Source organism: Struthio camelus, chromosome 27 (genome assembly GCF_040807025.1).
Source record: "Struthio camelus isolate bStrCam1 chromosome 27, bStrCam1.hap1, whole genome shotgun sequence".
Classification (NCBI taxonomy): domain Eukaryota; kingdom Metazoa; phylum Chordata; class Aves; order Struthioniformes; family Struthionidae; genus Struthio; species Struthio camelus.
In genome coordinates, this window is record NC_090968.1 from 1314083 (window position 1) to 1329981 (window position 15899).

The 15899-nt window shown below is 72.2% G+C and overlaps 3 protein-coding genes across 5 annotated transcripts; all 3 read right to left on the minus strand.

Annotated features, from left to right (window-relative positions):
* Positions 1–845: 845 nt before the first annotated feature.
* On the minus strand, positions 846–2066 carry ANKRD39 (ankyrin repeat domain 39). Of its 2 annotated transcripts, none has more exons than XM_068920798.1 (4): positions 1885–2066; positions 1549–1652; positions 1244–1447; positions 846–1161 (listed from the first exon to the last, which is right to left on the minus strand). In XM_068920798.1, exons 1-4 carry the CDS (start codon positions 1988–1990, stop codon positions 1024–1026), a joined length of 552 nt encoding a protein of 183 aa, XP_068776899.1. In that variant the 5' UTR covers positions 1991–2066; the 3' UTR covers positions 846–1023. The 2 variants fall into 2 exon arrangements, with proteins under 2 accessions (XP_068776899.1, XP_068776900.1); XM_068920799.1 differs by having other exon boundaries at positions 846–1116; positions 1885–2016.
* A 724-nt stretch (positions 2067–2790) lies between these two features.
* Positions 2791–10624, minus strand: SEMA4C (semaphorin 4C). 2 transcript variants are annotated; one of them, XM_068920785.1, is made up of 15 exons: positions 10598–10624; positions 8683–8821; positions 7655–7803; positions 7496–7558; positions 7318–7416; positions 6075–6171; positions 5876–5992; positions 5653–5804; positions 5389–5564; positions 5161–5305; positions 4856–5078; positions 4657–4772; positions 4419–4576; positions 4275–4345; positions 2791–4072 (listed from the first exon to the last, which is right to left on the minus strand). In XM_068920785.1, the coding sequence occupies exons 2-15, from the start codon at positions 8801–8803 to the stop codon at positions 3234–3236; spliced, it is 2526 nt and encodes an 841-aa protein (XP_068776886.1). In that variant the 5' UTR covers positions 8804–8821; positions 10598–10624; the 3' UTR covers positions 2791–3233. The 2 variants fall into 2 exon arrangements, with proteins under 2 accessions (XP_068776886.1, XP_068776885.1); XM_068920784.1 differs by lacking the exon at positions 10598–10624 and having other exon boundaries at positions 8683–9739.
* Positions 10625–10890: 266 nt separating this feature from the next.
* FAM178B (family with sequence similarity 178 member B) lies at positions 10891–15759 on the minus strand. Its single transcript, XM_068920522.1, has 15 exons — positions 15073–15759; positions 14927–14973; positions 14742–14852; positions 14498–14647; positions 14120–14225; positions 13950–14028; positions 13750–13870; positions 13574–13664; positions 13055–13231; positions 12781–12878; positions 12231–12321; positions 11974–12075; positions 11722–11799; positions 11485–11637; positions 10891–11370 (listed from the first exon to the last, which is right to left on the minus strand). Exons 1-15 carry the CDS (start codon positions 15757–15759, stop codon positions 11338–11340), a joined length of 2124 nt encoding a protein of 707 aa, XP_068776623.1. The 3' UTR covers positions 10891–11337.
* Between the last annotated feature and the right edge of the window lie 140 nt (positions 15760–15899).

Sequence of the window (15899 nt, forward strand, 5' to 3'; positions counted from 1 at the left end):
CCCGGCTCGTGCAGCCCGGGCCCAGCTGGCTGAAGGAAGGGAAGAGGAGCTGGGAGCAGCCCAGCACCAGGGTGATGCGTAGACAGCGCTGCCCGGGTTTGGGCAGCCATGGAGCAGCTGTCCGAAACAGTTACAAGCACGCGCTGGCACAGCACGCTCCCAGAGAGGGGTCACAGCGCCCCAGCCACGCTCACCCTGGGCCCTGCGGGCTTTCCTGGTTGAATGAAACAGTATTATTTGCTCCGTTCCTAAATTCTTCTTTGAAGAAAGTAAAACCTGCTGCAGGGGTGGGGGTCTGTACCTCCCCGCTGGCAGCTGTCTCATCTAAAAGCCCAGCGTAGTGAAGGAGCTGTAACACTCACACCCTGCAGGTACCCAGTGCAGGGCCTGCCCCTGCCTGTGCTTGTGCTGGGGGTGGAATGGGGCATGCGCCTCCTCCCCGAGACTCCCCCCCAGGCCATGGTCCCCACTAGTCCCAAATCTTTTATAGTGGTTCCTGCCTGGCTGCCACATTGCCAGGCACCCAAAATATGGCTGGCCTGCTTACAGCCATCCCGCCAGCCCTGGTCTCGGCTCTGCCCACAGCATGGCGCTAACCCAATTTGCAGGGCTGGCTTGAGGCAGAGGGAAAGGGAGGCGGTAGAGGAACAATGTTAATCCCTGGACTGGGATTAACCTGCAGGGTGGCACCGCAGGGCCTCCTCCAGCATCGATCCCCTCCCCGCAGCACCAGGAGCCCATCACCAGCTCCAGCGCCTCGGGGCAGAAGTGCCAGTAGAGTCAGCGCTGGCTCTGAGCGGCCACGTGCTGCACCAGGCACAGGGGACAGAGAGGCAGACACAAGGTTCGAGGTGCTGGGGACTTGTTTTGCGGCAGTGCCGGGGTCCTGTGTGACCCAATGCCCCACGGCACAGCGGCACCGGCTGTCCCAGGCGTGGTGGCACCAGGCACCCCCACGGCGTGCAGCGCCCAGCGTCCTGCAGCACGGCGGCTCTGGGTTTTGCAGCTGCGGTGGCACCCCCGTCACGTGTCCAGCAGGTCCTGGAGCCCGGGCTCGGCCACGTCGCAGGGCCGGCGACCCTTGGCGTCGCGGGCGCTCGCCAGCGCCGGGCTGTGCTGCAGCAGCAGGGCGCAGAGGTCGCGGTGGCCGCGCTCGGCCGCCTGCGGGCGACGCGGGGCGTCAGCTCCGGCGGGCCCCCCCACCCCGGCGTCGCCGCGGGGCGTCCCCGGCCCCGCCACCCACCTTGTGCAGGCTGGTGCGGCCGTCGTCGTCGGCGATGGCGGGGTCGGCGCCGTGGGCCAGCAGCAGCCGGGCCACGGCGAGGTGGCCGCAGTAGCTGGCGCGGTGCAGGGCCGTGGCGCCGCCGGGCGTGCGGGCGTTGCAGCGGGCTCCGCGCTGCAGCAGCAGCCGGCAGACGCCCAGGTGCCCGTTGCGGCTGGCGTAATGCTGGGGGGGGAGAAGAGGAGGACGCGTGGGCAGGGGGCCCGCGGTGGCACCTGCCCCGCCGTCCCCCCTTCCCCACCCCGGACCTCCCCCCCGCCCCGTACCAATGCCGTGTACCCCGCCAGGTCGGGCTCGCTGGGCTCCCCGCGCCTCTCCAGCAGCTGCAGCACCCGGGGCTCGTCCCCGTCCCGCGCCGCCGACCAGATCCCTGCGGGCGTCGGGACACCAGGTGAGGGCCGTGCCGGACCCCCCCCCCCGGTGCCATTGCCGTACCCCTGCCCTCGTTTGCCCCCCTGTCCATGCCCATACCCCCTGCCCCTACCCCACCACCCTCCTGACCCGCCCCATCACACCCCTGCCCCAGCCATACTGTGCCTCTACCCCTGCCGTGCCCCTGCCCTGCTGCTACCCGGGCCTGGCCCCCCCCCCCCGCTCCGCACCCCGCTCGAAGTCCATCTCCACCAGGCTCTGGTGGACGCTGGGCACCGCCACCCGCGGCGGGCAGCACGGCCCGCCGGCCGGCCGGCCCGCCCCCGCCCCCGCCATGCCGGGGCCGAGCCGAGCCGGGGGGGGGGGGGGGGGGGAGGCGGAGGGGGCCGAGCCGAGCTGAGCCACACGCGCACGGCGCAGGCGCTCTGCCGCCGGCCCCGCCCCCGCCGCGGCCCCGCCCCCGCCGCGGCCCCGCCCCCGCCCCCGCCGCGCTCGGCGCTGCCCCGAGCTGCGGGAGGAGGTGCCCGGTCCCGCCCCTCCTTGGGGGACCCAGGCGTCCGGGCCCCCCCCCTTCCCCCGTGCCGGGCGGGGGGGGCCTCGCTGGCAGGTTTCCCCCCGTGTGTTCCCCGTCCCCCCCCCCGCTCCCCACCTCAGCACCAGCTCCGCTGCCTTCCCACGGCCCCGGCCCCGCTCCCAGGCCCCCGCGCCTGGGAAAGCCGGGCGCCACTTCCGCCCCTGCCGAGGTCTCGCCGCGGCCTGGCCTTGTCCCCCGGCCTGGGACACTGGGGCCCTCCCCGGGGACCTCAGACTGCCCCTCCCCCCCAGCCTCAGCCTAGCGCGGCGGGGACCCAGGCGTCCAGGGCGGGCGGCAGGCGCCGAGCCAGGCCTTGGCAGCCCGCAGGCTCCCCGGGGGGGCGCCCGGGGCCCTCCCCACCCTGGGAACAGCGCTGCGATGCCCTTTTATAGCCCAGCCCGCCTGGGCCTTTTTTCCATGAGCTCAGCTGGGCCGATGCGGGGAGGGGGAATGGACAGATGGATGCGGCCGCACGAACGGACGCCGGCCCAGAAACCCTCCCCGGATGCCCCACGGGATGCCCCTCAACCAGCACCGCACACATCCCCCAGCGTCGTTTGGGTTTTTTTTTTTTTTCCTCCTTTTTATTATTAATATAAAAATCCTCAAGTATTTACAGCAAATAAATATATTTCAGTAACAAATAAATTACACTGGGGGGGTTATACAAAAGGGGCCGGTGGGTGGCGTGCAGGGGACGGGGGGGACACAGGGGTGGCAGGCAGGGCAGGAGGGAAGGGGTATTTACAGCCCCGCGCTCCCCGCCTCGGTCCCCTCGAGGCGGCAGCCGGGCGTTTTGTAAAAAACCAAGAGTCCTCGGGCTGTGAAAAAAAACCAAAAACGTCCACGGCGCAGTCCTCCCGAGAAGCCAGCGGGACGCGGCGCCCGTACCGGGGCCGGCCGCGGGACCCAAAGCGGGTACCCGGGGCTGCTGCGGGACCCGAGGCGGCGGCAGTGGCGGCGGGTGCCCTGAGGTAGCGGCTGCGACGGGTGCCGGCGGCGGGCTCAGACCGACGACTCCTCGGGGTTGGAGTCGGGCAGCGCCTGGCGCTGCTGCAGCTTGCGCCGCAGCTCCTCGGCCAGGTCGGCGCAGGGCGGCCGCTCGTCGGCGCCCAGCGCCAGCCGGATGTAGCCGTTGGACGAGGAGCCGCGCAGGGGGCCCAGGTGGATGCGGGTGGGCGAGTGCAGGGGCTGCCCGGGGATGCCGCTGGGCGGCGAGACGACGACGGCGGCGGCCGGGGGTACGCCGTTGCGGCACGCCGAAGCGTGGCCCGGCACGATTTTCAGCGAGCCGTCCGAGTAGTAGTAGCTAGCCGGGTCCCAAAGCTTCTCGTCCGAATCGGAGGCGGCGCTGGAAGCGAAGCGAGGGCTGGGCGGCTCCTTGGGCAGCTCGATGGGATACACCAGGGTGCTCTCGATGGCCTTGGCGCCTTTGCCCAGCTCCTCGCGCAGCCGCCGCCACAGCGAGAGCGCGGCCAGCGCCAGCACCAGGCACAGGGCGCCCAGGCACACGGCCACCACCCACACCAGCCCCAGGCTCTCCAGCGGCGCCCGCGTCTCCAGCGGCAGCCCGGCGCCCGCCAGCACCGTCACCCGGTAGACCTCGCTGCTCACCCGGGCGCCTTGCTCCTCCGAGAAGCAGCGGTAGGTACCGCTGTGCTGAGCGCCGGCACCTGGCACCACCAGGGCTCGCAGGCGGGCGTCGCGCAGCACCAGCACCTGCTCGGCCGCCAGCGCCCGGCCCTCGAAGGTCCACAGCGCCTGGGCCAGGTTGGAGCCCAGGCGGCACGTCAGCACCAGGTCGGTGCCGGCCACCACCGTCACGTTCTTGGGAGTGATGGGTCCTACCGGAGAGGCGACCAGTCAGGCCGAGAGACGCCGGGCAAGGGGGACACGCGGGATGGGGAGAAGCCACCAAGGCATGGGGACAGGTCCCTACGGGTGCATGGCTGCCCCTTGTCAGAGCAGCCACAGCTTGGTGCCCCCCCCCAGAGCCAGCTCCCACCCCTGGGCTCCCACCTGGGGGAGACGGCGATGAGGTCTCACCTTGCTTGGCCACCTGTGGCAGGGTGCAGGCGCGGGTGTCAGAGCTCAGCACATCCTGGACCAGCTGGGACCTGCGGGAGGAGGCAGCGGAAGTTATGGGAGCCCCGCGCCGTGGCCATGGGGCACCCATGGGTGCCTCCTTACCCGTTGAGGCCCTCGACGTGGACGCAGAGGCTGGCGTTGCGGCTCCAGGCGCAGTAGGGGTCGCGGGCCAGCACGCAGTCTGCGCACGACTGGTAGCGGCTGCAGTCGGCCAGGGGCAGCTGGGCCACCTGGAAACGGGAGCCGGCGAAGAGCAGCTTCTACAAGGGTAGAGAGGAACAGTGAGGGCCACCGTCAGCCCCCCAGCCACCAGTGCCATCTTCCCTGTGACACCGCTCACCTTCCGGCCGGCCAGGACCAAGCTCTCCACGGGCTGGGCCGGCTCGAAGACCTGCAGCTCCTCCACGAGATGGACATGAGTGCCCAGATTCAGCGCCTTGTGCACCCACCCGTCACCTGCGGGACACGGCGGGCGGTCATCAGCGATGGCCGCAGCACTGGAGATCCTCCCGCGCGGTCCCCAGCCACCCAGTGGGTACCTGTGCCAATGAAGAGCACCTCGTAGACGGTGCCGTCCAGCCCGGGCACCCTGTCCACCACCAGCTGGGTGAAGTTGGCATCCTTCTTGAGCAGCAGCGGGCGCCCGCGGTGGGGCAGGATGGGCTCGTCCATCAGCGGGTGCTTCTTGGCGAAGTTGAGGGTATTGTCGGGCAGCTCCAGGGAGCTGGCAAAGCCGTTCTGGCGGTGCCAGTCGGTGATGCACTGGGGGACGGAGGGCACGGTCAGGTGCGGAGCCAGGGCCGGGCCCCCCCAGGCCTTTCCCCCCGCCGGCTCCAGCACTCACCGCCCCGGGACGGGGGCTCGGCACCTCGTCCGAGTACCGGCCCCACTTTTGGGCCTGCTCCCGATACTCCTTGTAGGGCCCCTCGAAGGCTTTCTTCACCTCCAGGATGTGGTACCGGCAGATAGCTGAGACATCCACGTCCCCCCTGCAGGGACAGGGCAGGTTTTGGGGACGGATGAGACACAGGGACCCCCAGGGGCACCAGGGTGACATGTCCCACATGCTCACCAGCGGGCCTGGAAGACCCCAAAGAAAGTGGTGTCCTGCCAGTCGGCCCCGGGCAGGGTGAAGACGGCCTGGAGGCGGTTGAAGTGGAGCTGCTGCTCGGGTGCCGAACACACCAGGCGAGCCTTGAGGAAGGTCGTCCACTTCTTCTGCAGCGTGCGGGCACCGCCGACATCCCCCTGGGCACCCAACAGGTGTCAGGGTGGGCGCCCGCAGCAGCCCCGCCACACGGGGCCACCTCTGCCGAGCATCCTTGTCCCATCGTACCTTGCAGACCCGGGCCACGCGGGCCACCACTTGCTCAGCGTAGCAGTCATACTCCACAGCCCGCTCGCTGAAGAAGAAGTAAACCTTGTCGTCGTCGCCGGTGCTGCTGGCCGCGCTCTCCTGCACGTAGGCCGAGGCCACGAAGTGGGGCTCTGCGGGGCAGATGGGGAGGGTAGCACCACGTGGCGGGGCCATGTGCCTGCCCCACGGCGCCCAGCCCTACCGTTCAGCCAGGAGGTGAGATACTCCGTCTTCATGGAGTAGTGGGGCCCCAGGTTGCGGAGGATGACGGGCTCCGTGCCCAGGAAGTTGTTGAAGGTGGCCGAGTAGAGCTCGCCATCTGCAAGGCAAGGGCTCAGCAACGGGGCGGGTGCCCCCCACCCCAGCTGAGGGAAACCGCCTCCCCCCGGGGTGTCACCTACCCACGATGAGGCCGGTGTGTCCCTTGGTGGGGTCGTACGGACACTTCCCTTTGCCGTCCTCGAAAGCCACTTGGTCCAGGGTGAAGCCGGACAGCTCCTGCGGGCCACAAGAGATGGGGTTTGAATCCCACCCCTGCTCACATCTGCCACGCCCAAACCAGCCCCAGACGCGGGGACACCCCTGAACGATGCTCCAGGAGATGGGGACACCCATGGATGATGCTCCTGGGGAGAGGAACACTCCTGGACAACACTCCTGGGGACAGGAACACCCCTGGACAATGCTCCTGAGGATAGGAACATCCCTGGACAACACTCTTGGGGACAGGGGCACCCGTGAATGATGCTCCCGGGGAGAGGGGAGAGGAACACTCCTGGACAACACTCTTGGGGACAGGAACACCCCTGGACAATGCTCCTGAGGACAGGGGCACCCCTGGATGATGCTCCCAGGGAGCAAGGAGAGGAACCCCCCTGGACAACACTCCTGAGGACAGGGGCACCCCTGGATGATGCTCCCAGGGAGCAAGGAGAGGAACCCCCCTGGACAACACTCCTGAGGACAGGGGCACTCCTGGATGATGCTCCCAGGGAGAGGAACGCTCCTGGACAACACTCCTGGGGACAGGAACACCCCTGGACAATGCTCCTGAGGACAGGGGCACCCCTGGATGATGCTCCCAGGGAGCAAGGAGAGGAACCCCCCTGGACAACACTCCTGAGGACAGGGGCACTCCTGGATGATGCTCCCAGGGAGCAAGGAGAGGAACCCCCCTGGACAACACTCCTGAGGACAGGGGCACTCCTGGATGATGCTCCCAGGGAGAGGAACGCTCCTGGACAATGCTCCCGGGGACAGGAACACCCCTGGACAATGCTCCTGAGGACAGGGGCACTCCTGGATGATGCTCCCAGGGAGAGGAACGCTCCTGGACAATGCTCCCGGGGACAGGAACACCCCTGGACGATGCTCCTGGGGACAGGAACACCACTGGACAACGCTGCTGAGGACAGGGGCACCCTTGGCTGATGCTCCCAGGAATAGGGTCAGCCATGGATGATGCTCCTGGGGACAGGGGCACCCCTGGACGACACTCCGGTGACAGGGGCACCCCTGGGACGACGCTGCTGGGGACGGAGGCTGCCCTGGAAGGGGGGCAGGCCTGGACCACGCTCCCAGCGATGGGGAGCACCCCGGCACGGGGACGGCCCCGGAGCAGACGGCGCGGGCGGCCGTACTCACGATGTAGGCGCACTTGGGCTGGAAGGCGTAGGTGCCGCAGGCGTACAGGTGGGAGCTGTTGTAGCTCTGCAGGAAGCGCACGTAGTTGAAGCAGTCGGTCTGGGGAGAAACGCACCGTTAACGGGGGCGCCAGGGCCCCGGCAGCCCGTCCCCACCCCACCGCGGCCCCGTCCCCTACCTGGTTGTTTTTTCCCTTCTGGATACACTCGGCTTTCTTGTCCACGGGGGCCTCCCAGGAGATCTGGGCACAGGGGAGGGGAGAAGGGTCAGCGGGCTGGGAACGAGCCCCCCCCAGCGCCCCGCCGGGCACCCCCCCACCCCGCCCCGGGGACCTCACCGCCGCCTTGAGCTCCACGGTGCCGGTGGCCAGGGCGAAGACGGCCTCGCGGGCGCCCACGTAGAGCAGAGCCTCGGCCTCGTCCAGCGTCAGCGTCAGGTAGTGCGAGACGCCGCCCCGCGAGAACCGCTTGGCCGCGTCCTTCAGCTCTGCCGGAGGAAGGGACGGGGACGTCATGGGTGCCATCACCCCCCCCCTTCCCCGGGGGTCCATCCCTAGGGGATGCTGCGGGGCGTGCTGGCAGCGAAGGGGTTAACGCCCCCCCCCCGCCCCATTTAAAGCTAACGGGCCAGGCCAAGCGGTGGGCACAGCGGGCACCTCGCGCCCTGCCCTGCCCCGCAGCCCCCCTGGCCGGAAGCCCCCGGCCCCGGCACACAAAAGGCCCTTTGTCACCGGAGAAGGCGCTGCCGGCGCCGGCGAACACAGCGGCCTTTGCCGAGACCCCGCTCCCGCCCCTGCCGCCCGCCCCCAGGCCCGGCCGAGCCTGGAGAAAGGCCCCATTGACGGAGGAGGCGCCAGGCCCTCGGGCAGGGACGGGGGACGCGGTGCTGGCACGGCACGGGGCGCTGGCACCGCGCAGGGACGGGTCGCAGCAAAGGGACGGGGACGCGGGGCATGGCACAGGGGACAAGGGGCAAAGGGACGAGGGTCTCAGGGTGCTGCCACGGGACACAGGGCACTGCTATGGCACAGGGGCGCTGGCCTGGCACAGGGATGGGGGCATGGGGTGCTGCCGCGGCACTGGGGACGTGGCACAGGGACAGGGGACTCGAGTTGCTGGCCCAGGGATGGGGACGTGGGACAACGGCACGGCAAAGGGATGGGGACGTGGGACGACAGCATTGCACAGGGACGGCGATGTGGGCGGCAGCTCCGGCCTCCGAGGCGTCACTGGAGGCTTCAGCAGAGGAGCAGCGCAAGGCGCCCGGCCCCCGCCGCGGGGCCGTGCCTCAGTTTCCCTGATCCGCTCCCTGCCCATCGCTCGGGACCCGAACGGGGGTCGGGACACACACGCGCGCGGTACTCACCCGCATAGGGGACAGTTTTACGGGGCACGGCGCTCCACGAGGACCCCGGGGTGGTGGCGGCCGCGGCGGCAGGGACGAGGGCCAGCAGCGAGGCGAGGGCCAGCAGCAGGCGGGGGGCCATGGCGCAGCGGGGGGCGGCCTGCCGGGGGGAGGCCCGGCTCCGGTTAGGGTGCCGGGGCATCGAGCGGGCGGGAGACGGCGTCACGCGGGCGGCGCGGGGACAAGGCGGGCATTGAGGCCCCGGCGTCACGAGGCCGGGGGCGGGTGTTGGGGGGGATGACCGTGCTGGGAACCGCGGAGGACCCAGGCGTCCCCCCCTAACCCCGGGGGCTCACCCTGCCCAGCGGGGGGACGTCGGGCTCCCCGCACCGGCACCCGAGGCGGTGGTTGGGTGGGGGGTGCCAAGGCGGGTGCTGCCCCCGGCCCGCACTCCCGCTCCAACCGCTTCCTGCCCCGCTGAGTCGAGGCAGGGGGCCGGGATGGGCAGAGGAGGAGGAGGAGGAGGAAACGGGCCCTTCCTCTTCCCACCCGCTTCCCAGGCGTCCCCTCGGGACGGGCTCCACCTCGTCCCCCGCATCCTCTTCCTGGCCGGGAGCTGGGAAACCCCCCTCCGGCTCTGCCCGGCCGCCTGGATCCCTGCTTTGCCTTTGGGGGAAGGGGGCAAAGCACCCAATAAAGGGTCTCCCTGGCACCCCGCGGCCCCCACCTCGTGCCGCCGGGCAGGATGTGGCCGGGTGGGGATGGCCCGGGGGCGAGCGGGCGGCCGGGAATTGTTCTGCCCGAAGGGAAGCAGGAAACGGGCTGCTCCCGGGGGAGCCTTCGCGGCCAGCAGGGGAAGGATTTCCGGATGGGCTGGAGGAGGGGGACGGAAACTGGCCCGCGGGCGTGGGAACCAAGCCCCCCCCCGCCACTCAGTGCGGGCACCGGGGCCGCGCCGGGCAGGGGGGCGGCTTGGCACTGCATGGGCCACGGCCGGGGTGCTGCGGGCACAGCCCTGTGCCACGGCCAGGGTGCCAAAAGCATGGTCAGGGTGTCTCGGGCACAATGTTAGTGTGACAGGCACAGCCAGGGTGTCCCGGGCACAGCCAGGGTGCCATGGGCATGCCTAGGGGGCCAAAAGCATGGCCAGGGTGTCTCGGGCACAATGTTAGTGTGACAGGTACAGCCAGGGTGTCCCGGGTATGGCCAGGGTGCCATGGGCACGGCTGGGGTGCCAAAAGCACGGCCGGGGTGCCACGGGCACTGCTGGGGTGCCAGAAGCGTGGCCGGGGTGCCATAGGTACAGCGTTAGCGTGACAGGCACGGCCAGGGTGTCCCGGGTACGGCCAGGGTGCCATGGGCACGGCCGGGGTGCCAAAAGCACGGCCGGGGTGCCCTGGGCACGGCCAGGGTGCCAAAAGCACGGCTGGGGCGCCCCGGGCCGGGCGGAGGTGCCCCGGGTGCCCAGCCCGGGGGCAGCGTCCCCCGGCCCCACGGCGATGCTGGGGTGTCCGGCTGCCCGGGGCGGGGGGACCGCGGTGATGCCGGGGTGCCGCGCCGGAGCGGGGGGGGTCCGTGGGGTGCCCCCCCCACCGCGAGACGCTCCCACGCCGGCCCCGCTGCGGAAGGAGGGGGGGGGCACCCCCCGCCGGACACCCCACTGCCCGGTACCGGAGCGGGGACGGAGCCCCCGGTGCTGGAGGGGGCCGGCACCGACGTGGGGGGGGGGGGTCGGTACCGACGCAGCGAGGCTGGCGAAGGGGGGGGGGGTGAAGCGATAGCGGCGGGGGCCGCGGCGCAGCCTTTCCCCCCCCCCCCCCCCCGCCCCGGTTACCGGGAGGAACAAAGCGCCTCCCCCCGCCTCCCCCCGCCCCCGCGGCTCCGCCACAACAATACCGGGGCGGGGCGGGGCGGGCGCGCGTGGCGCCGCACTCACCTCGCGCCGCCGCCGCCGCCGGGGCCGGGGCCGCTGGGGCCGGGCCGGGCCGGGCCGGGCTGGCTGCGGGCCGGGCTCGGTGCCGCCGGGGCCGGGGCTGCGCGTCGCTCCGCGCCCGCCGCCCCTCGCTACCGCCCCGTGACGTCAGCCCGGGGGCGGGGCCTCGGCTCGGCCCGGCTCGGCTCGGCCCGGCTCGGCTCGGCCCGGCTCGGCTTAGTCCAGCTCAGCTCGATTCAGCTTGGTTCAGCCCAGCTCCGCTCCGTTTGGCTCGGCTTGGCTCAGCCTGGCTTGATTTGGCTCGGCTTGGCCCAGCTCGGCTCAGTTTAGCTCAGCTCAGTCTGGCTCGGGTCGGATTTAATTTGGTTTGGCTTGACGTGGCTTGGCTGAGCTCAGTTCGGCTCGGGTCAGCCTGGCTCGGCTGGGCTCAGCTCGGCTCAGCCTGACTCCCCTTGTGTTGGCCCAGCTCAGTTCAGCTCAGCTCGGTTTGGCTCAGCTCAACCCAGCTCAGCTCGGCTCAGCTCAATTCAGCTCGGCTCGACAGGTCTCAGCTCGGCTCAGCCCCCCTCGGCGCCCCTTCCCGGCAGGGGTGACGCCCAGGGGCAGCCGGGGGCGCAGCGGGAGGTGCGGGCGATCCCGGGAACGAGGAGGTGGGGTGTTTATTGGGGGGTGGGTGCCCGGGGGGTGCCACGCGGGGTGGGCGCTGGCGGGGCTGCGCTCGGCTCCTCCGGACCCCGGCACGGTTACGGCTCCGTCCAGCCGCGGCAGGGCTGCGTCTGCGGAGACACGGCGGCGTGGGGCTCAGCTCCCCCCCCCGGGGTGCCCGCTTGTCCCCCCTCCGCCCCCGCCTCCGCCGGCGCAGGGCTGGAGCACCCCGGGGTGCCCCTTACCCACGGCGGGCGCTGTGCCAGCAGGTCCTGCCACTTGACGTAGGTGAGGGTGGCCAAGCCCTTCAGCTGGGTGCGGAAGAGGAGGCCGGAGCCCTCGCGGAGGCCGGCCCCGAGCTGCCGGTCCAGCTGGGTGCAGAGGTGCTGGAGGTGACCCTGCGGGGGACAGGCGCGGGGGCGTCAAGGCGGCAGCGGTGGCGGCGGGCACCCCCGGGCCGCCCCCGCGCCCTCCCCGCTCACCCGCTGCTCATCCAGCAAGCGCTCGGTGCCCACCACGGCGTTGGCGAGGATGAGGAGGCTGTGGCTCAGGTAGCAGGCCTGCGGGCGAGAGCGGGCACGGCTTGGCGCTGCTCCTGGGGCGCCCGCCACCCCTTGGCGCACCAGGCTCCCTTGCTCCCCACGCCAGGTCCAGCCCAAACCAGCACGGTGGAGGGTATCCTGGGGAACAGCAGCTCCGGCGCGGCACCCGTTTTCCGAGCAGCGAGCACCCACCTCCTGGTCGGGGTCCTCTGGCTCGTTCTGGCACCCGGCGAGCACCAGGCGCTGCAGGGTGGCGGGCCGGACCAGCGCCAGGAGGTGGCACAGCGCCTGCAGCTGGTGGGGAGAGTGGGCGTCAGGGGCGCAGGCTGACGCCCGCCCAGCCGGGCTGCCTTGTCTCCCCGCGCGCCCGCAGAGGCACCGCTCACAGGGTACCGGAGCCCGTAACGGATGCCATTCTGAAAACGAGGGAGCGCCCAGGCTGCGCCCACCTCTGCTTGCGCCCGGCCGGGCAGCACCGTGCCCAGCGGCTCCCCCAGCAGCCGGGCCATGATGCAGAGGCTCAGGTGTCGGCGAAGCTCCCTGCGGAGAAGGCAAGAGCGTGAGAAGGGTGTTGGGGCTGGCGTGGCACGGGGAGAGGTGCCAGCTCGCGCCCACGCACCCCGCCACGTGCCCGGCCCTGCACAACCCACGCCCGTGTGCCAGGCTGGATCGTCTGTGCAGCGCCTGGCATGGCACAGTCCCGGCGCACTCCAGGTGCCCGGGGCGAGGGGCGGCGGTGCCCCGAGCGGAGCCGGCAGCCGGGTCCTGCCCGCTTTGTGCGCGTGCAGCCGGTTGGAATAAAGGAATTAGAGCGAGACGCATCCGAGCCTGGCCCTGGCACGGCGCCCGCAGGGCCGTGCCAGGCTCCTGCATGGCAAAACGGAGCTCGACTCCCCGTCACCGCGGCGCGGGGGGCACGAGATGCTCGGTGCGATGCCAGCAACTGCTTCAGCATCCCGGGGGGTGGGATGCAGGTAGTGCCAATGCGCGGGCACGTACCTGCCCCTGCTCGTGATGTCCGGGAGCAGGCGCACGACGGCAACCAGGTTATGGTGGTGCTGCGAGACCTGGCACAGGGACAGGCACAGATTTGGCAGCTGGGGAGAGAAGGAGGTGCTGAGCGACGAGCAGGGCGGGCACGGGGCTGCACCCGGGCGGCAGAGCCCTCGAGGGGACGGGGCGCGGGGGCGCCAGGCTCAGCCCGACCGCTGAGCACGCCCAACTTGTTGCGTTGGTGATGTGCAGCAGGGTTTGCTCCCCTTGCCTCGGGTACCTGCTCCTGCCAGTCCCCAATGCCCTCCAGCAGGCAGTGCAGGAGGTGCTGCAGGTCGGGCAGGGGCTGGCACCGCAGCGCCCGGTCGAGGCTGAGGAAGCAGAGCAGGGTGAGGAGCGCCAGGCGGGCACGGTCGGGGTAGCGGCCTGGCTGGGCGACCACACACAGCGCCAGGAGCTGGCAGGGGAAGGCAGCGTGTGAGCCGGGCGCCAAGGATCCCGAACACACCCCTGAACCACCCCCGTGCCCGCATCGTTGCTGGGGCAGGGATGGACTGGCGGCAGCCGCAGCGGGCACCCCTCCAGCAGCTGGCATCAGCGCTGCTCCGGGCCTGACTCTCATTAGCAGCAGCCCCATTAGCTGGGCGGAGATAACGAGGGCGGTCAGCCAGGACGGAGGCGCCCGGGTGCTGCCACACGAGCCCCTCCGGGTGGATGCAGCCACCTCCCTGTGCCAGGCTGCCCGCGCCAGCGGGCGCTAGGTCCCACCGCGGGGCGGGCACGGGCGCCGCGCTGCCACCTTGCAGATGTCGCTGAGCTGCGTCGCCAGCGCCAGGGCGCTGGTCGCCTCGGGGTCTGCCTGCCCCGGGCATCGGGGAGGGTCCGGGGGCCTGCAGGGAGAGGAGCGGGGTCAGCGCGGGGGGCACCCGAGCGGACCCAGGCGTCCCGATTCTCCCGCGCCGATCCCGGGCTCACCTCCTGTCCGCGGGGCACAGCTCGAGGGGCAGCAGGCCCTGGCGGTGCAGGGCGCCAAGGTCGGCGCCCAGGCGGCAGAAAACCTGGCTGATCTCCGGCACCGTGGGGCACCAGGGCTCCCCTGCGGGCGAGGGGGGCCGGTGAGAGCGGGGTAGGGGGCGCCCCGGGTGAAGGCAGCCCCGTGCCCACCCCGCGCTCACCCACGGTGCTCAGCCGGTGCACGTTGATGTCCCACAGCACCTGGAAAGCGTTGGCCGTATCCGGGCACAGGGCCATCAGCTGCCAAAGCAAAGAGGGCGTCACCGGCTGTGGCGCCGCCCGGGCACGGCTGGGACAACGGGGATCCTCCCACCGCGGGGGCCCGGCTTACCTGGAAGAGCCAGCGCAGGACGGGCAGCGGGCACGCGGGCACGCAGCGGTACAGCAGGCTGAGGTGGCCCTCACGGACGAAGGCGGCTTGGCAGGCAGGCGAGGCGCTACGGAGGGTGACACGGGTGCGTGTGCCCGACCACGGACACAGGCGGACGCGCAGCCCGGCGCGGGCACCCGCGTGCAAACATAACAAATACCCGCCCCCAACCAAATACACGAACACCCGCCCTCGCCCGCAGGCAGGACCGCGCGCGTGCCGGCAGGGCTGCCGTCGCGCCCAGACGCCGGCTGACGTGTTCCCGCAGGGCGTCACCCAGCCCGGGGGACGGGCCACGGGCGCGCGGAGCCGCCGGGACCCCCGCCGCCGGGCTCTCACCGGAGGAAGAGCGCTTCCAGGTCGCTCTGAGGCTGCAGCCCGCCAGCGTCGAGGGTGGGCGCGGGCAGCGGGCGGGCGTGGAAGACGGGCTCGCCGGGGTGCACGGCCGGGATGAGCGCCGGTTTGACGGCGAAGCGGGCCAGGAAGAGCCTGCGGGCCGGAGGGCAGAGCGGCCGCCGTGGTGCTGGGCGGGCGGGCGGCGGGTGCCCCGCGGCGGCCACCCGCCTGCCCGCGCCACTGCTACCTGTGCTCCTCGGGCAGCGGGGCGTCCTCGTCCGGGGACTCCTGCGGGCTGCCGTCGTCCTCGCATACCCACTCCGGGCTGCTGCGCGGCGCGGCCGCCTGGTCCTGCTCCCTGCCACGGGGGCGCTTAGGGCGCGACGGGGGCCGTCGGGCGCCCCTTAGCGTGACGCCCTGGGCCCGCCTCACCTCTTCTCCTTGACCAGCGAATCCAGGCTGTTGGCGAGCGGATCCGGCTGCGGGCACAGGGCAAGAAAGCGTTAACTCCCCAGCGGCTCCCGCGACACCCCAGGGGAAGGAGCCGGATGCCCGGCGGGCGCCAAGCAGGGACCTACCCGGCCGCGCCGCGGTGGGCTCCGGGCCTCGTCGCCCGCCAGCAGCAGGTCCCGCAACGGGATCAGGACGTCCTCGCCGTCCTCGGGGGACGCCCGCCCGCTGGCCTCGTCCGGCGGGCGCCCGCAAGCCGCCCGGCCTCGTGGCCGCCCCGGCGACCGTCCGCCTCCGGCGCGGCGGCGCCCGCCCTCGCCCCCGGGGCTGAGCCGGGAGCGACGCGACGCCGGGGCCGGCCCGGGCGACGCTCGTTTCGGCGAGGAGCTCCGGCCGGCCCCGGGGCCGGCGGCGCGTTGCCTGCTCGACGCGCCGCGCGTCTCTTTGGGCCGGCGGGGCGGCGGGGCGGCGGGGCGGCGCTCGGCCGCCGGCGGAGGGCGGCGGGGGTGCGGAGGGGGCCGGGCGCGCGGTCCTCGCCGGCCCCCCCCCGCCGCCGCCGGTGGTGGTGGCGGTGACCGCTCGCCTCGCGCCCTGCCGGCCTCACGCGGCCGGCGCAGGCCCGGGGGGCCGGGGGCGGCCTCCAGCAGGCCGGGGGGCGGCAGGGCGAAGGGGGGCCCCACGCGCAGCTGCTTGAGGGCCCGCAGCTGCTGGTAGCGCTGGAGGCTGGCCTGGAAGCGGGGGCTGAAGAGGCCGGTGCGGGGGGCCCGGGCCGACGACAGCGGGATCTGGTACCAGCGCAGCCCCGGCGGCGCCATGGCCGGGCCCTCGAGGGGGCGGCGGGGGGGGGGGGGTGCCCGCTGGGCTCTGGGGGTGGGGCTTAGCTGGGCGGGGTGCGAGGAAAGGGCGGGGCCTGGGCGAAAGGGGCGGGGCCGAGCGGGAGGAGGGCCAATGGGAG

Coding starts and splice junctions, on each gene's coding strand:
- ANKRD39 (XM_068920798.1), bottom strand. CDS start 1,990: ATGGCGGGGGCGGGGGCGGGCCGGCCGGCCGGCGGGCCGTGCTGCCCG. Junction 1,653..1,884: donor GGAGATGGACTTCGAGCGGG/GTGCGGAGCGGG, acceptor CGACGCCCGCAG/GGATCTGGTCGGCGGCGCGG. Junction 1,448..1,548: donor TGGCGGGGTACACGGCATTG/GTACGGGGCGGG, acceptor CTCCCCCCCCAG/CATTACGCCAGCCGCAACGG.
- SEMA4C (XM_068920784.1), bottom strand. CDS start 8,863: ATGCCCCGGCACCCTAACCGGAGCCGGGCCTCCCCCCGGCAGGCCGCC. Junction 7,804..8,682: donor TAAAACTGTCCCCTATGCGG/GTGAGTACCGCG, acceptor TTCCTCCGGCAG/AGCTGAAGGACGCGGCCAAG. Junction 6,172..7,317: donor AGCCCAAGTGCGCCTACATC/GTGAGTACGGCC, acceptor TGTGGCCCGCAG/GAGCTGTCCGGCTTCACCCT.
- FAM178B (XM_068920522.1), bottom strand. CDS start 15,759: ATGGCGCCGCCGGGGCTGCGCTGGTACCAGATCCCGCTGTCGTCGGCC. Junction 13,871..13,949: donor GCACCGGCTGAGCACCGTGG/GTGAGCGCGGGG, acceptor CCTCGCCCGCAG/GGGAGCCCTGGTGCCCCACG. Junction 13,665..13,749: donor CTGTGCCCCGCGGACAGGAG/GTGAGCCCGGGA, acceptor CTCTCCCTGCAG/GCCCCCGGACCCTCCCCGAT.